We start from the raw sequence: 16,991 nt of genomic DNA on the forward strand, positions 1-16,991 counted from the left end.
AGACTTATTTCTTTGTTTCCTTTTCTTTTTTGGCTGCCCTGCAGCATAGGGAATTCCTAGGCCAGATTCTAGCCACATATGTAACTTTCACTACAGATGCAGCAACACTGGATCCTTTAACTCACTGTGCTGGCTGGGGATCGAACCTGAGTCCTGGTGCTGCAGAGATGCCCCCGATCCCACTGTGCCACAATGGGAACTCCTCATGGTTTCCTTTCTAATGTTAAGTTAAAACTGAGTAAGACTTGCTTTATTCCAAGACTGAGCTGTAATTCTTGAGGTAAGTGAAGCTGAGCAAGCTATTCACTTTGGAAGGCAATAGAATTGAGTTTTGCTTCTGCAATCTGATTATACTAGCATCAGATTTATAAAATGAAATCTGTCAGTAACAAAAATTACAGACTAATTTAGACAACCATCTTCCCAAAGGCAGACAAGAAGTTTGTGGTCCTCTATGCATGTTTTTGCAAGTTCCTATAGGATTTATCTGAGGTCAGAGAACCAGATAAACATATTAATTTATATTTGACCAGTTGCTTATTGAAAGCTGATCAATTTACTTTTTGTTTATAGTTCAGAAGCCCTTCATTTTGCAATGGGTTTTAAACATTCCACACCTCAGTATTATCCCTTTGATACTCTTTTGTCAATAAAACACTACAAACCATTAAGTTCTATGGAAAGTGCAAACCTATCTCATTTTTCCATACTGGTGATTTAGTCAGCATCTTTTATGTTTTTCCAAACTAGAGCATTAAAGAACCTGGTGTTTGTAGCTTCTTACCGCAGGATGGAGTTGGTATTGAAGGAAGAGTAGTGAAAAGGAGACAGAAAAAAGCTGTGCTGACAAGTAACATATACTATAGGAGTTCTCCTGTGAAGCAGTGTATTAAGGATCCGGCATTGTCGCTGTAGCAGCTTGGGTCACTGCTGTGACATGGGTTCAATCCCTGACTTGGGAATTTCTGCATGTCATAGGCAGCCAAAATAATAATAATAATAATAATGATAGTAATAATGTATACACTAAAGTAGAGATCAAGCAACAGCTGATTTTCCTAGTGGAGATATACATAGATATATAACTATATATAGGTATAAATATAGATACAGTGATGAATTTATTGCTATCTCTATAGATATCTATGTAATCTCATGACTTAAGGATTGAAAAGAAGTAAAATCCATATCATACCAGCCCAATTATTAGTCTCATATAGCACTGTTCCTTTCTTTGGCGTGTTAATACCATTTTGCCTTGGGAAACTATTCTTTTAAAAGTGTAATAGCCCTATATTATTTTTAAATACATAGATTCTAAAGTCAGCAATCTACCATTAGAAATTAAAGTACCTAATACTAGCAAAATTGAAGGGTTTGAGGTTGCCAGTAATATAAGAGCATACTAATAATTATTTCTATATTAAGGATTATGAGTGTGATAGTATAGATAATGGTAACTAGGTGATCACTTGGGATAAACTGAATTACACTGCAGTAGCAAACAATTTCCAGATCTCAGTAGTTTAACACAGCAAAAGCTTAGTTCTTATCCAAGCAAAGTCATGCCCAGGCAACTAACTCTCCCAGCAAAGTCATGCCCAGGCAACTAACTCTCCCTGTGATGGGTCAGCATTCCAGCCTGTTTATGCTACTTAAATGTCAACATATGATTCCACAATTTTGATGGCAGGGGGAATGCCCTGGAGAACCTCACACTGGTAGTTAAGTGCTTCTTCCCTCACACTCTGGCTCACATTTTCCTGGCCAAAGAAAGGTTTATGGTCACAGTGCCTTCACCTTGAGTGTACGCAGAAGAGGGGAACCAGAAATACTGGTGAGTAGCATTAATGTCTACATTCGCCACCTATTCAAGGGAAACTCTATAGGAGGTTTGAAAGCATATAAAAAATGTAAGACAAGGTGCTAAAGTGCCATATAGAGTAGCTAAGAGAAGTATGAAACCCTAAGTTTAACCTCAGTTGATTTAACAACAAAAAGATACAAACTAAAAATCCTCCAGCTTGAATCTCTTAATTGCCCACCTCCCCCCCAAAAGACTTTAAGAAGAAGAGAGACTACAGAAAGTAATATTTGATCTACTTGGTAGTTCAATGTATTTTGAGATTAAAATATCAAATTTTTAAAAACAGGAGTTCCCGTCGTGGCGCAGTGGTTAACGAATCCAACTAGGAACCATGAGGTCGCGGGTTCGGTCCCTGCCCTTGCTCAGTGGGTTAACGATCCGGCGTTGCCGTGAGCTGTGGTGTAGGTTGCAGACGTGGCTCAGATCCCGCGTTGCTGTGGCTCTGGCGTAGGCCAGTGGCTACAGCTCCGATTCAATCCCTAGCCTGGGAACCTCCATATGCCGCGGGAGCGGCCTAAGAAATAGCAACAACAACAACAACAAAAGACAAAAAAAAAAAAAAAAATTTTTAAAAACATAAAACTGGGAAGATATTTATAGCTTAAACTGCCACAATTAGGAAAATGGCTCATTAATCATTTTTAATTAAACAATATAAAAATGAACAGAAACTTCTTTGTCAAACATTGAGGGGAGAAGGTCAAGGGTGCATGTAGAGTCATTCAGTAGAATAGGCTTTAGCTTATAAAAGAAAGTAAAAACCTTTGGAAATGTTCATAAAAGGTTTTAAAGGAGGAAGCCATGTTAGGCAAGAGTTTGAAGCATTTTATATTCTTCCATATTTAATATTTGAAGTAGAAACTTCTGAGGCTTAACACTGAAGTTTCAGTGAGTTGCAGTGAAGATTCATTTTTAAAAGGGCTGCCAAGGGGAAGGATGTTTCATCAGTTTAATCATGACCTTCAACAACTGGCGGTCCTTCTAGCATCTAAGAGCGTGGCAGCATTATGACTCTTAAGGGCCCTATATTATCACTGGGTGTAGAAAAACTTTTTTAAAAAATATATTGCTTTTACCATCTAAGTTTTACTTTTCTTTTTTTGTAAGACTGGAATTACTGTCATATTCCTGAGCAACTTAAATTGTGAATATAATAACAATTTTTGAAATAACTACTTTTTTTTTTTTAATGGTCATACCCATGGCATATGGAATTTCCCAGGCCAGGGACCAAATCCAACCTACACTGCAACAATGCTGGATCCTTTACCCCACTGCACCAGGGCAGGGATCGAACTCACCACTCAAGCCACTGAAGTTGGATTCTTAACCCACCGTGCCACAGTGAGAACTCCTGAAATAACTACTTTTAAAAGTAAAAGTAATTACTCAAGTATTACTTTTACTTGAGTAGTAACAGTACACAATTAGATATTGCCAATATTTTTCTAGCATTCCTAAAGCCTACATTTCTCAGAGTTTGTGAATCTCTCTGGATATGGGTCTTTACACTTAAGTGAATTTGTTTTCAAATGGAGTTCAATAATACAAATGAGGATGGTAAGGAGTACTGTAATTTGCTGATATGACAGGTCAGCTGATTTGCTGGTTATATAATTTATTATTTTAAGTAATGAAAACTAACAGCATTTACATTTCCTTTCATAGTCAGCAATGATGACTGACTTTAAAGTAATATTCTATTAGCTTTCCAAAACCCAACAAAGAACTCTGTATAGGATAGCATTTGAAGAGCCAGAAATTCTAGTAAATGAGCTTCATGTAAACAACATTGATTAATTTTATCAAAGCAATAAAAATAAAAGTGAGATTACTACATGTAAAGGACGTAGACTGTGAGGACTTGGGGGAAGCATACATTAAAAGGAAGAATTGTAACAAATAAAACTGTAAAATACAGTGGGATGGGTTACTAATATAATGTTGTTTTAAGAAATATACAAACGTTGAAAAATGGCTGCCTTAGAAGGAAGTACGGTTATTTCCCCCAAGCTCCTTCAACCTCCCCTACTTCCCCCTACTCCCCACCATGATCACATAAAGAGGGACTGGAGTCTCGGGCTGCTTTCAAAGCCCACATTTACCTTGTCTGGCCTCAAGCAACGAATGATAAGCATCCTTTGAAACTCACTCGTTTTATCTTCCCAATCATCAGGAAAAACCTCATGATGTGGTTCCTAAAATGACAGTGGATATGATTCAATCTTATTTGGAAGATTATTTCTAATAAAAGCCCCAGTAATTTGACTTTTATACCAATTTTAAAAGAAAACATATAGTGCCTAAAAGAAATCAAGAATGCTAATGTAAATTTTATTAGGTTGGGGGCAAAGTTATAAAATAAGAAATAAAAAGAAAATTTTAAATGTCATTAAAAAAATAAAAACTGGAACAAGAATTAAGCAGCTTAATATCAATATGAATACTAATCAACAGACAAAGTGATCTCTGTTATTAAAAAATAAACATGCATTAGGAGCATTTTTTCCATTATTTCGCCAAAGGAATTTTTAAAAAATCTACCAACTACTCTCATTATCTATTTATAAAAGTAAACAAAAATAGATATAAAATTTATTTATAAAAGTAAACATTTATTACAAAAGAAGGAAAAAGGATATTGTACTAAATTTTATTGTGCTACTTCTTGTTTTGAAAAAAATTTGCTATCTTTTTAATGACATTTGAAAATGTGTATAATAAAGAAGTCAAAGTGTGCCAATAAAAATATACAAGAAGAGAGGTATCAAGATCCCAGGAGGAGGGATAAACCTTGAAAAAAAGAGAGACATTTGTATCTTTGAAACTTCAGGGAAGGCTATGTGATATCTGTGATTAGAAATCTCCATGCTTCAGCACAGTGAAATTTCCATTTAAATTAGAATGAGCTACATATCAAAACATACCTCGAGACCAGAATATTGAATTAATATGTAGGCACAATCTTACTATCATGTAAATATAATAAATACCTAACTGAACAAAACATGTTCTCCACATATCTGGCTCCTTCCACCTCTCTCAAACAGAGCTGTTGCATATTAAACCCAAGGAAAGCAGAATGTCCAAAGAGTAGAAACAATAGAAAAAATTAACTGAGAATCAGCCTAATATTAGTCCTTGTACTAAAGAAATAATGGGGGAAGGCAACAATATCTATATATTCCAGGAAGAAAATTGCATATCATGGTATGCTATAACAGTCTCCAATTAGCAAGACAGGGTCCCGTAAATATTATTTGAGAACTATTAGCTTTTCTTTCCCTTCCAATGACAAAAATATTAGCTTGTATCCTGCAGTCAGAAAACTTAAACGATAGCTATTTGGTACAATTTTAACTCATCTTCCATTATTATTGCTAAAGGCTAAGTTGGTAATAAATAAAAACCTGGCATCGAAATTCAAAGAGTATTTTAAGGACTATGAAGTTTTTTGCAACCCTACACATTTTGAGGAAGTCAAATAGAAGTGGAAACAGAACCACCAATTCAGAAGGTGGGGATAATCAATGTTGAAACATTGATTTTAATACCTGACCAGTTGTTAAAAGCGTACTTAAATCTTGTTTTCATTCAAATATAAGGATGAATTATTTAACGTTATTTTCTCCACTTAAAAACTTTGAAATAAGAGGGTTAAAAACATACCAAACTATCATAGACTTTTTTCCATCCATCCTTTAGGTGCATAAACTCCCTACGAATGGTTTTGAAGGCAGGCAAATCATCTAGTCGACATATTTCATCCCAAGACTTTTGAGGAAGCCACGGACAAGGGTTGGCATGAGGATTATCCAGTCCAATGCCACCAGTTAACAGAAATCTCCACTCAGATTTATTAATCTTTGTAACAAAGCAGCATGATGAGTCAGAAATGAGTTCATCATAAACATGGTAAACTTAACAACAATTTGAAAAGAATTGACTGTTGGATTTTAAAGACAGATATGATCCCTATAAAATTCTACAGTTACTGGGAGTTCCCATCCTGGCTCAGAGGAAATGAATCTGACTAGCATCCATAAGGATGCAGGTTTGATCCCTGGCCTCGCTCAGTGGGTTAAAGATCCAGTGTTGCCACGAGCTGTGGTGTAGGTCACAGACGCGGCTTGGACCTGGCATTGCTGTGGTTGTGGTGTAGGCCAGTGGCTACTGCTCTGATTTGACCCCTAGGAACCCCCATATGCTGCTGGTGTGGCCCTAAAAAGACAAAAAAAAAAAAAAAAAAGAAAAGAAAAAAAGAAAAAAAATTCTATAGATACTGGTATCTTTCTTCATAAGAAACCAATGTACCTACTATAACCAGTTTTCAAAAATAGTTCCATTCTAGATAGCTACTTTCTGATAATTTCCTTCCAGAATTACTGATCTAAACATGACAATTTGAAATTTATTCTGCTTGAACATATTTCCGAAATGACTGCTTAGAGTTTTATTGGCTTTAAAAATTGTGGGAAGACAAAAAGTCATCAACCTGCCATGTTTTCAATTATTTTGTATAAAATATAATGAGATAATGTTATAACGTTTTTGCAAGAAATGCAAAAATAAAGACTTTACTCCTTCAGAATGTAATTAATACATCACCATATGAAATCATAAATCTTAAACATATGAGTATATAAAACAGTGAATTTACCATTCTTAAAGTGATTCCTATAGCTTAAGTAAATTGATTTGAAACACATAAAAAAATTAATAAATGTTACTGTTAAGCCCAATGGTTAGATTTGACAAAATTGCAAAAGGTCCTAAAAACATTCTTTTATATTATTACTTGGTGTAATACATATTTAGTAAATTTATATGCATACTTATATGAGATTCTGATAGAAACTATTTTAAATTAAAACATACAACAATTTAAGTAGTAGTAGTTACACAATGCATGCTGATTATTTTTCACCTCTATGAAATTTCAGTCTAGTTGTGATTTCTGGCATTAATTATGATAATTACTATTTACAATCTTTTGTGTATGTCCCCACACGAATTCATACATTAATCAATTAACATTAATATGGCTTTTTCACTATAAATTAAAATAGTACTGACCGAATGCTCATGTATCATCAGATTTACAGTAAGGCAAAAGGAAAAGAGTAGTTTATCCTTTTCAAAAAGGGATCGGCAGACATTAACATAAAGTGAATAAGTGAAATGATCCTTGAGAATTTGAAGCCTAAGGGTCAATAGAAGAAAAGTAAATAAATAAAAATGCATTATCCTTTCAAAAAAATGCGCTTGAGGAAAATTATTATAAACCATTTAGACATATGCTCTTCTAATAAGCTTTCTGGTCAATTACTCCCAAAACAATCAAGGATCTTTATTAACTGGGAGCACCAATTTGAGAGCTACACAATGTAGAAGCACTTGAGTAGAACTGCATTTTTACCATCGACTGGTCTTTTAAAAAAACTTAATTTTCTTTCTGGGAAAAAAAGCCAATGCACAGTATATTAATCTCTTACACTTAATAGTTTTTGGACTATTTTTATAAAACATGTCTTAGGATAAAATTGGACTTCCTTATTCCATCAACACTTCCAAATATTTTATATTTTATAGTAAATGAACAGACTAAAGTTCATTTAAAGCTCCTTTATTAAATTAACATTAAGTTTAGTAGTGTGTTACTCGGCTCATAAATCCATAAAAGCAGGAGAAATATAAAACTTGATAACCTACATTTTTATTTACCACATAAACACAGAAATATTAATAATCACAATATTTGCAACTAACAGCTTCTAAGCATTAACTTGTGTGATCTGTATTCACAATAATTCTTAGTATGAATCTAGCACTTTAAGCATTTTCACTAATTATCTCATGAAGAATAAACTACCACTGAGACAAAAATTTAAAACATATTTTTATTACATTGGTTTTAGCAGTTATAATAGAAATAAACAGTTGGCTAAAAATAATTGTAGAGAGCTAATTATTGACATAGATTAATGACCTCAACTATCAAACAGATCAATTATCTAAGGGAAAAATTAGTGAAGGTTGATTATGAATAAGCAACATTATATTGGCCTTTCTTAATATGTCTAGGAAAAAAAAAAAAAAAGTCTAGCAGCACAACCATATCTTGGCTATTTCCAGACTCTTAGCCTGAGCTGTATATCATCCCAGCTCTAGTTTTTTCCTTACCTCCCTATTTCTTTAATTATTCCCTGTCAGCATTCCCATAAAAAGAATTATAACAAATTCATATATTTTACTTCTGAGAAGTCTGTAAAAGCCTTGATAGAAAGGGTCTTAAAACTAGTTGCTGAAATATAGCTGAATTTTTGGAAGATTTAAAATAATCATACCATTCCTGTCCTTACTTTTTTGCTAATAGATGGTTTTTCCACACTTGGCATTTACTTTCTCACATCTGTAACAGTAGAATTAATATAGGGTGACTCAAATTTGGTCTCTCTAGAATAAAATAAAAATTTCTGCACTTAAGAAAAATTTCCTCTTGTAGATAGGAAGATCAAAAGGAAAATTATAAGGGTCAATCATACCAGAAATTCAAATTCAGTTTCATTAGTGATAAAAATGCAGATTAAAACTGATATTTTAAAAATCTGTTAAAGTATGAGAGGATCAAGATTATTATTTTCAATGCTGATTCATGACGCAGTACTGTAAGATCATTCAGGCTCCTCTGATGGAGTTGTACATTTGAATAAACTTACAGGAAAGGAATTTATGTCAGGAATCTGAAAGAAGTGAACACCTTTGTTCTAATTTTGAGATTTAGCCTAAGGAAATAATTAATGATGTGGAGATTTATATTTATTGCAGTTATTTATAATACAAAAGTTAGAGACCATGTGCCAGTCTCACAAGAGAAAATTTTGGTACATTCATATATTGTGCAACTACTAAAAATTATATTTTAGAAGAGTATTTAATAACATGAGAAAACTATTTTGAAATAGGTAGAAGGAAAAGAAACTGTGTGCATGCTCATGTCATCTTACGTGTATTTCTAAGATAGAGGAGAGAGAGAGTTAGTAATTAATTTGTTTGGTTCCTGTAACACAGCTATATTCTAGTTAGATTTTTGTTTCTGTACTTATTTTTTGCTGCAGTTATTAATTTTGCTATAATAAATTCTGATGTATTAAATTTTATAAAAAACAGATAATCCCTATTATTACGCCTATTTCATGGTATATACCATAGTAGCTATAATGTATGTTTGGTGTCAAAATTAAATGATTATTATGAATAAAAACTATCAGAAGACAAAAATGAAATAATTTTTATCTCTGAATAAAAGGAAATAAGAGATAATTTTAGACCAATTTTAAGACTCTCAAACAATTTAGTAGTTTGCTGCAAAAAGTCACATGCTTTCTTTGCCTTTATTATTTTGCTATAATCCTATAGCTGCCCAGAGTCCACAGGTTATCCGATTTTGGTGATTTTTCCCCCAGCTTTACTGAGGTATGATTGACAAGTAAAAGTTGTATATATTTAAAAGGTTATCTGATATTTATCAATGATTGACAAATAAACAAATGATTCCCATGAGAACTCTATTTTCGACTTGTGAATGGGAGCTAGCTTCTTTTTCCTTAAAAAAAAAAAAGGGAAGATTTAAGACTACTGACAAAGTCTCTTGTTGTAGCCACTCTGAAACTCTATTTGGCAATATTTATTAAAATGGAATATATGCATATCCTGTGAACATCAATTCCATGCCTGGATATATACCTACCAGTCATGTGTACATATGAAAGACATGTACAAGAGTGTTCAGGACAGCAAAAATGTAAAATAGCCCCAAACTGGAAGCTACCCAAATGTCCTTAACAGTACAATGAATGAATAATTTGTGGTATAGTGAAAAGGCAAAAAAAAAAAGAGGTTTAATTTTTTTCATATCAAAAAATTTTTAAAGGTATTTCCCTCTCCTTTTTCAAGAGCATTTACTTTTATGATAGAACATGATGGAGGGTAATGTGAGAAAAAGAATGTATAAATATACATATAACTGGGTCACTTTACTGTAGAGCAGAACCTGACAGAACACTGTAAATCAGTTATAATAAAAATAAATAGGAAAAATTATAAGTAGTTTCTTGCCTCTTTGAAATATATATAAATTATTGTGAACACTAGGTAGGTCTTTTGTCAGATTTATGACCCAAGAATGTCCTTCTCAAAGACCTGAGAGCTGTCTTCATGGGCACCTGGCTTTTAGTTGTAAAACTACATCCTGTCATAAAGATGAGAGACATTTGTTTTTCTTCTGGATGAAGCCAGTTTGCTAACTCAGTCAGTAAAGTTAGGAGATTTCTGTTTTTCCAATATCTTAGTGGATTGCTGGTGATGCAGGTCACATTCTGGTTTAATATTTACTCAATAAAAACCTGTTTTGTTTTGTTTTTTTTCTCTACCACTTTGTGGAGAAAATTTCTGAATTGGGAAAAGATTTGCTTTTACACTTCCCAACAGTATAGGAGCACATGGAATGCTATTTAACAATGAAAGTGAATATACCACAGCACTATACAAAACAATACCAACTTCACAAACACGATGTTAAGTGCAAGAGGCTAGGGGAAAAAAGAAAGCACAGACCATGTGATTTCACTTACATGGTGTTTTAACATAGGCAAATTCATCTCTAGTGTTCAAAGTCAGGACCGTGATTAACCTTCAGGGTAGGGGTTAGAGGGACTAGAAGGGGTCACAGAGTGCTCTCTGGACTGTTGATAATGTTCTATGTCTTGACCTGAGTGCTCACTTATGAAAATTTATCAAGCGAATACTTCTGATTTCTGCATGTTTTTGTATGTGTATCTTCAATAAAAGTTTTCAAGTGCATTTTTCCTATTTATTCGTTGGCTCCAGAATTATACTTTTAACATTGCTGTGGTCACCAATATAATCTTATTGTTTCTAAATTAAAGGATTTTAACTAAAAAAAGAAAGTCATATTTTGTTTTCTGGATTTCATTCAAATCTTAGATCTGGGTACAAGAATCTGATTTTCTATACATCATAAGCTATGTCACAGTTATGAAGAAGCAGATTTCATATCTGTGGATGAGATATAATAAGATAATGAAAGAGCCAATAACTATTTTTAAAGCATAAATGTGTCCTAATTTTTAAATCTTGTACACAAAATGTGTCTTTTAAGAGATAAAACAAAAGTTTTTTCTCTAGACTCCAGCCAAACTTTGATTTTTTTTTTTTTTTTTTGTCTTTTTGCTATTTCTTTGGGCCACTCCCGCGGCATATGGAGGTTCCCAGGCTAGGGGTCGAATCGGAGCTGTAGCCACCGGCCTACACCAGAGCCACAGCAACGCTGGATCCGAGCCGCGTCTGCAACCTACACCACAGCTCAGGGCAACGCCGGATCGTTAACCCACTGAGCAAGGGCAGGGACCGAACCCGCAACCTCATGGTTCCTAGTCGGATTCGTTAACCACTGTGCCACGACGGGAACTCCCAAACTTTGATTTTAAACTAACTAAAATGATAGCATTCTGGTGGTCTTGTTTTAACCAAGGTAGAAATTAAGAACTGCAGCAAAAAAGCAGAAGATGATTTACTGTGTCACTCCATGTGATCAGCTCTGTGACAAATTCTCATTTCTAGGAATGTATTTTTTTAAATCCTTGCCTCCAGGAACTTGGGATCTAGCGTGAAAACTAGACATGCCTGTTTGATTGAGTAAATAATGTAATGCAAATGGTTGGGGACTTTTCTAAGAAAAGTCACAAATTTTTGATTTCTGTATTTCAGTAATCCTTGTTAACCTTGAAAATGTCAAGATACTGAAAGAAATAGAGAAACAAAGGAAACATTTTCAAATATTGTAATATAAAAAGAAAATTTAAACTCTATCATCATGCATTCCTTCCCTAAAGACAAATCTTCTTCCTCCTTTTCTTCTCCTTTTCATGGGCAAAGATTTAAAAAAGTTGTTTGTTAAGCCAAGTGTCAGTCTTATACCTACATTAGTCTTACATGCAAGTTTGTAAAAAAATGAATGATACTAACTGAAAATCGCTCAGTCTAAGAACATTTAAATTTTGGCAAAATTCTACCATGATAAATGAAAGGAATTCAATTCAGATTTCAGGAGATGAGAATTTTGGATTTCTAAAAGATTTTTCTTAATTATGTTAAGCAGTAAACTAAGTTTCCTTTGTGGGTATGAAGAATTAGGAAACTGAAGTATCTAGCTCCATACTGATCAATAAAGTTATAAAGGGCAAAGGTGGCAATTATTTTCTTTGTTTAAGACATAATTTAATGTTAGACTCTATTAAAAACATGTTTTAATGCCAAACTAAAATTTATCTCACTGACAACAAATAAAATGAACTTTTTTTCTCTTATAGACTTACCATTAAGTAGGCCTTAATTCCATTACTTACTGTAATAGCCAACAGGAAAATATTTCATATAAATAAGAACAACATAATAATCATGATAGACTATTTCCTTTAAAAACCCTGTTATCAGACAAACGGTATATATGTGTATATCAAAATGTGAATCTGTAGCTTGTGGAATGCAAGCTTTCAGAGAGTAAGAGTCCTATTTTTTAGGAGTATTGCCTTCTCTTTCCATACCTCCAATCATAACTATATTCTGTAAATGATAAACAGAGGTAAATGCTTTCTCTTTTTAGAATGGCATTATAATCCCATATCTCTGTAAACAGTTTCTTGACAGACTGAATTTGATCACATCTGTTCAGTTTCTAACCCTCAAATCTATTTCTGCTACAGTTATTAATCAAGTTAATTCTAGCTATGTGGCTGTGAAGTACACACCACTCCCTGAAGCAACAATGAAGGACATTGATCACTATGTATTTTCCATGCACGTTTAAAATTACTATTAATTAGCATTGCTTTTACGTACCTTTTTGACAAAATTTCTGATTTCTCTGAATTTTCAATAGACAGGATGAAAAGGTTAATAAACCAGGTCAGTGAGTATTGGTACATGGGCTCAATGTTAGCTAAATCAGCAATAGAAAAAAACAGGATGGTGGAATGAACAGCAATAGGTCGATAGCCCATGCGGGTGGTATCAATCTTTTTCTCTGTCTCCTCGGCTACTTCCTGCTTTTGAGAAATCTCATTAGCCAAAGCCTTGGAGGAAGATAATATCTTAATGGCAGTTTCATCTTCTAATATATTGCCTTCTGAAGATGAAAGGACTTCTAAAATCTTGTCTTCTATTTCTTTTAACTGCCTGGAATAAAACACAATGTTCTCAGCAGAAGAAATCATTAAAAATCACTTCACGTGTATGTTCTTTTATAAGAGACAAAGAGCTTGTAACCTAAAGAAATGCATTACATTGTGACGAACATCCGTAACCGTGATGCCATACAATTAATTTCTTATCTTGCAAAATGTCAAAAAGACAGGCCTTTCTGCTTCACTTCTCTTTCTAATGGTCATTTATGCGGTAACTTGAGAGAGAGATGCTAAGCCAATCTACTCTGCCATCAAATATCTCAGCCCCCAATGAACAGAAAGTATCACTCCATTTATTTTCTGAAATTTTTCATGACTTACAAAGCCTTACCCTTTTTACCTATGATATAGATATTACAGGCAGAAAGTGGGCTGCAGCAATTTATTTATTCAAGACTGTGCCCCAGCGAAAACAGGTAACCTCAGCCACATAATGAATCCTAAAACTTTTGTGCTAAAACTTGAACAGGTGAAAATATATGGCTTTGATGTGTGGCAGGCCCTCTAATTCTCCCAGTGCTTGTATAAAATTATACTCTGCAATGCAATCTTCCAAATTAACATAGAGGCAAGTTAAAACCTTATATTTTCCACTAAGTCTTTCCATCCAATGTACCTACTGAATCTAACAAAGGAGATCTTTAAAATGTACTTTCATTCATTCTAAGTGATCTTGAAACAAGTAAGAATAATTCTGGGTTTTATAACGTTTAAAACCTTTTGTTTTCGGCTCCTTGTAATATCAAGGCTTGCTTTTCTTCTTCAAGGTCGGGCCTTTCTCGTGCCACTACAATTCCCAAAAGTTGATCCTGCATTCCCTCAGACGTGATCATGAAGTTTAATAGCGTCACCTGAAAATGAAAGAATACACAGTAATCACAGCAGTGTTTCTACTGAGACAGCCTCTGCTTACACACTTCAAAATGACTCTACCATAGTAGTAAGTGTGAAAAGTGAAACTTTTAGAGACTGTATTAAGGATACAGTCAAGCTTGATTGTTGGATTCAAAGCTCATTCAAGTTTCTCTTGGTCATAAATGTAATACTTTAAAGGGTTTTGTGTGGTGATCAATTTACTCTTACTTCAAATTGGTCCAATTTCTTACAACTCCTTAATCCCCAAATCGATTAGAATCAGGCTGGAAGCTATCCTTCATCTTGGCTGGGCTAGCTGATTTATGTTTTAAGGATCCTAGCGGTGCCAAAAAGTAAAGGAGATCTTACAAAGTGAGATAAGAGTAAAAAGAACACTGTGATTACTTGTCATAAGTAATCATATTATATAACACAACAATGTATACTTTAATGCAATAAATCATATTACAGTACAGCATATTATACTATGATATGGTACTCAGTCACTATTGTGAACTAAGGAATGTGCATTTCCACACTGTCCATCAAGTTGCAGTCTGCTAATATCTGCTTTATCCTGGTATCTAATAGCTCTTGCAGGCAGGTCTCACTCTGTTGCCTACATCTTAAAATCCCCCCTTTTCCTGAGTCTTTCCCATAAGTGGGAAAGTAATCATGCTTAGATATCTCTTTTAAAAATGCAAAAAACAAATCATCCACACAATCCCATTTAGCTACTGAGTGATCTCTCTTTGTTCCCTCATAACGATACAAACTGAGAATGGTCTTTGATTACGCTTTTTGTCCCTGTCTCATTTCATTCCCCAGCCCTACGCAATCTGCTCTCCACATACCCATCAATATATGGAAATAAAATACAGAAACTTTTTGCCTCTGGTCACCAACAAATTCATAAGCTAGTAACACTTGACCTTGGCTTAATTCAACTTCCCCCGCCCGACCCTCTCTGCCTTTTTTTTTTTTTTTTTTTTTTTTTGCCACTCCCAAGGCATGTGGCAGGTCCCAGGCCAAGGATCAAACTTGCACAGCAGTAAACTGAGTCGTGCAGAGACAACACTTGATCTTTAACCTGCTGCACCACAGGGAACTTCCCCCCTGCTTTTTTAAGCATCTATTTTGCAGTCTGCTTGCCCTCATGTCTTGAGTTAAAGTTGGCATCTAGCCTTGAACATCATGTCCCACTCCTCCCTTTCACGTGCTTTTCATTTTAGCTGCAGTGAACTGATTGTGGAATCTTGCACACACAGACTATGAAACGTCCGCATGTACCTCAGCTCCAGCTGCTGAGTTGGGAGAACCTGTGTTTCCCTCCCTACCTCTCCTAGTGAGAGGATATTTCCTTCGCAGGAACAGAGTAATTTCGTTTTCTGTCAGAAATTTCCTATGACCAGGAAGTGTAAAATGTTCTTTATGGAATCCCTGTGAGGGCCACACTCTCCTCTTCCCAAAGCCAGGCACCTTCTCCATGGTGGTGTCCTTGGGTTAAGCTTTTCCCCCTTGCCTGCCCCATGGTGGGCCTTGGATGGCACTAAGTGTAGATTACATGAGCATAATCATAAATTTATATGGGATAATAAGCAATTCTTAAAACTGAGCAATCAAAAAAGTTATTAAATGTTGTTATGCAATTCTCTACTCTTTTGGAATTTATTCATGGAAAAATTATATTTAGTGCTTTCAAGGATATTTCCTGCTGGCATGAGAAACCAAATACACAGAACAGGTCACAGAGTTTGGTGAAATGCATGTTGTACAATTTTTACCTCATTCTATTTAGACACAAGGAAGGACTTGCTTATATTCCACTAATGTTAGATCTTTTGAGATCAGGATTTTGTAAGCCTAGCCGTTTGTTCACAAACAAGTATTTAAAATCATACAAATGTGGCTTCGTGGTTTTGTTTTCATTTAGATTCAAAAGGATGATAGCAGCTTGGCATCACCCTTTGGGTACTTGTGAAAGTAAAGGTACATCAAAAATCCTAAAAGTAAGATCAAGAGAAAACACTGTAATTTGTAAACAAAAGCAATGAACTGTCTCACTATGTTTTCTAATCCCTGTTTAATCAATCCCAACAATTAAAAATAATGAAGCAATAAGACCCTCTAGGGACCTGAAGGATTTCGAATCATAAAATAGTCTCCTCTCCACAGTGGTTATGGCTTCTGCTATAACTAGTTGTTAGTGTACTAATGATTATTTATATTATTTGTGATATTTGCATAGATTTCACTGAAAGTAAAAAGGATTTTCCATGTGATTTATTAAAAAAAACCATTCTTTCACTTACATTTATTTTTATTTTTTAAATTTTTATTTCTTATTTTATTCTTTAGTGCCACACCTGCAGCATATGAAAATTCCTAGGCTAGGGGTCAAATCAGAGCTGTAGCCACCAGCCTACACCACAGCCAGAGCAACATGGGATCTGAGCTACATCTGCAACCTACACCACAGCTCATAGCAATGCCAGATCCTTAACCCACTGAGGGAGACCAGGGATTGAACCTGCATCCTCATGGATACTAGTTGGGTTCTTAACTCATTGAGTCATGATAGGAACTCCTTTCACTTACATTTAAAAATAATAACGCTAAATAGTTAACACTCTTGTATTTCTATTGCTGGGCCTTATTGTAAGCATTTTACATAGATTATTTGCTTTTCACATCGCTCAAAAGCAGGGATCGTGCTTGGAGGGAATGAATTATGCCATCTTAGTGCTTCCCCTGACTCTAAAGAGCAATGCCTATGTTAATTTAAATATTTCTAATAAAGGATAGCATTCGAACTCTCTGGATAAATCTTATCTCCATATGTGTCTTTCAAAATCTGAAGCAGTATTTCTTAATGTCCTCTGCTTCTAGCTTCTATAAATGAAAGCCATCTCTGCTTCTTTCCTTCCCTCACTCATTTGCTCATTTCACAAACATCTGTCAAACATTTATCAGGTGCCAACCAGGGCTAAGGACTGGGAAAAAAG

The 16,991-nt window shown here is 34.5% G+C and overlaps 1 protein-coding gene across 12 annotated transcripts in view; it reads right to left on the minus strand.

Moving 5' to 3' along the window:
- Positions 1-16,991, minus strand: part of DNAH7 (dynein axonemal heavy chain 7) — a 262,758-nt gene that overhangs the window by 52,198 nt on the left and 193,569 nt on the right. For 10 of the 12 annotated variants that reach the window (XM_085000229.1, XM_085000233.1, XM_085000225.1 and 7 more), the window contains 5 exons: positions 13,849-13,982; positions 12,788-13,123; positions 6,944-7,070; positions 5,537-5,731; positions 3,973-4,065 (listed from right to left, as the gene is read on the minus strand). In XM_085000229.1, coding sequence (XP_084856355.1) covers positions 3,973-4,065; positions 5,537-5,731; positions 6,944-7,070; positions 12,788-13,123; positions 13,849-13,982 — 885 coding nt within the window. The remainder of the gene's footprint in view (positions 1-3,972; positions 4,066-5,536; positions 5,732-6,943; positions 7,071-12,787; positions 13,124-13,848; positions 13,983-16,991) is intronic. The other 2 variants (XM_085000231.1, XR_014830006.1) reach the window with 2 other exon arrangements.

This window comes from Sus scrofa, chromosome 15, assembly GCF_054392235.1.
Source record: "Sus scrofa isolate SSC_HxYL_T2T_F1_AM1 chromosome 15, Sscrofa_HxYL_maternal_Yorkshire_Landrace_v2.0, whole genome shotgun sequence".
NCBI lineage: Eukaryota > Metazoa > Chordata > Mammalia > Artiodactyla > Suidae > Sus > Sus scrofa.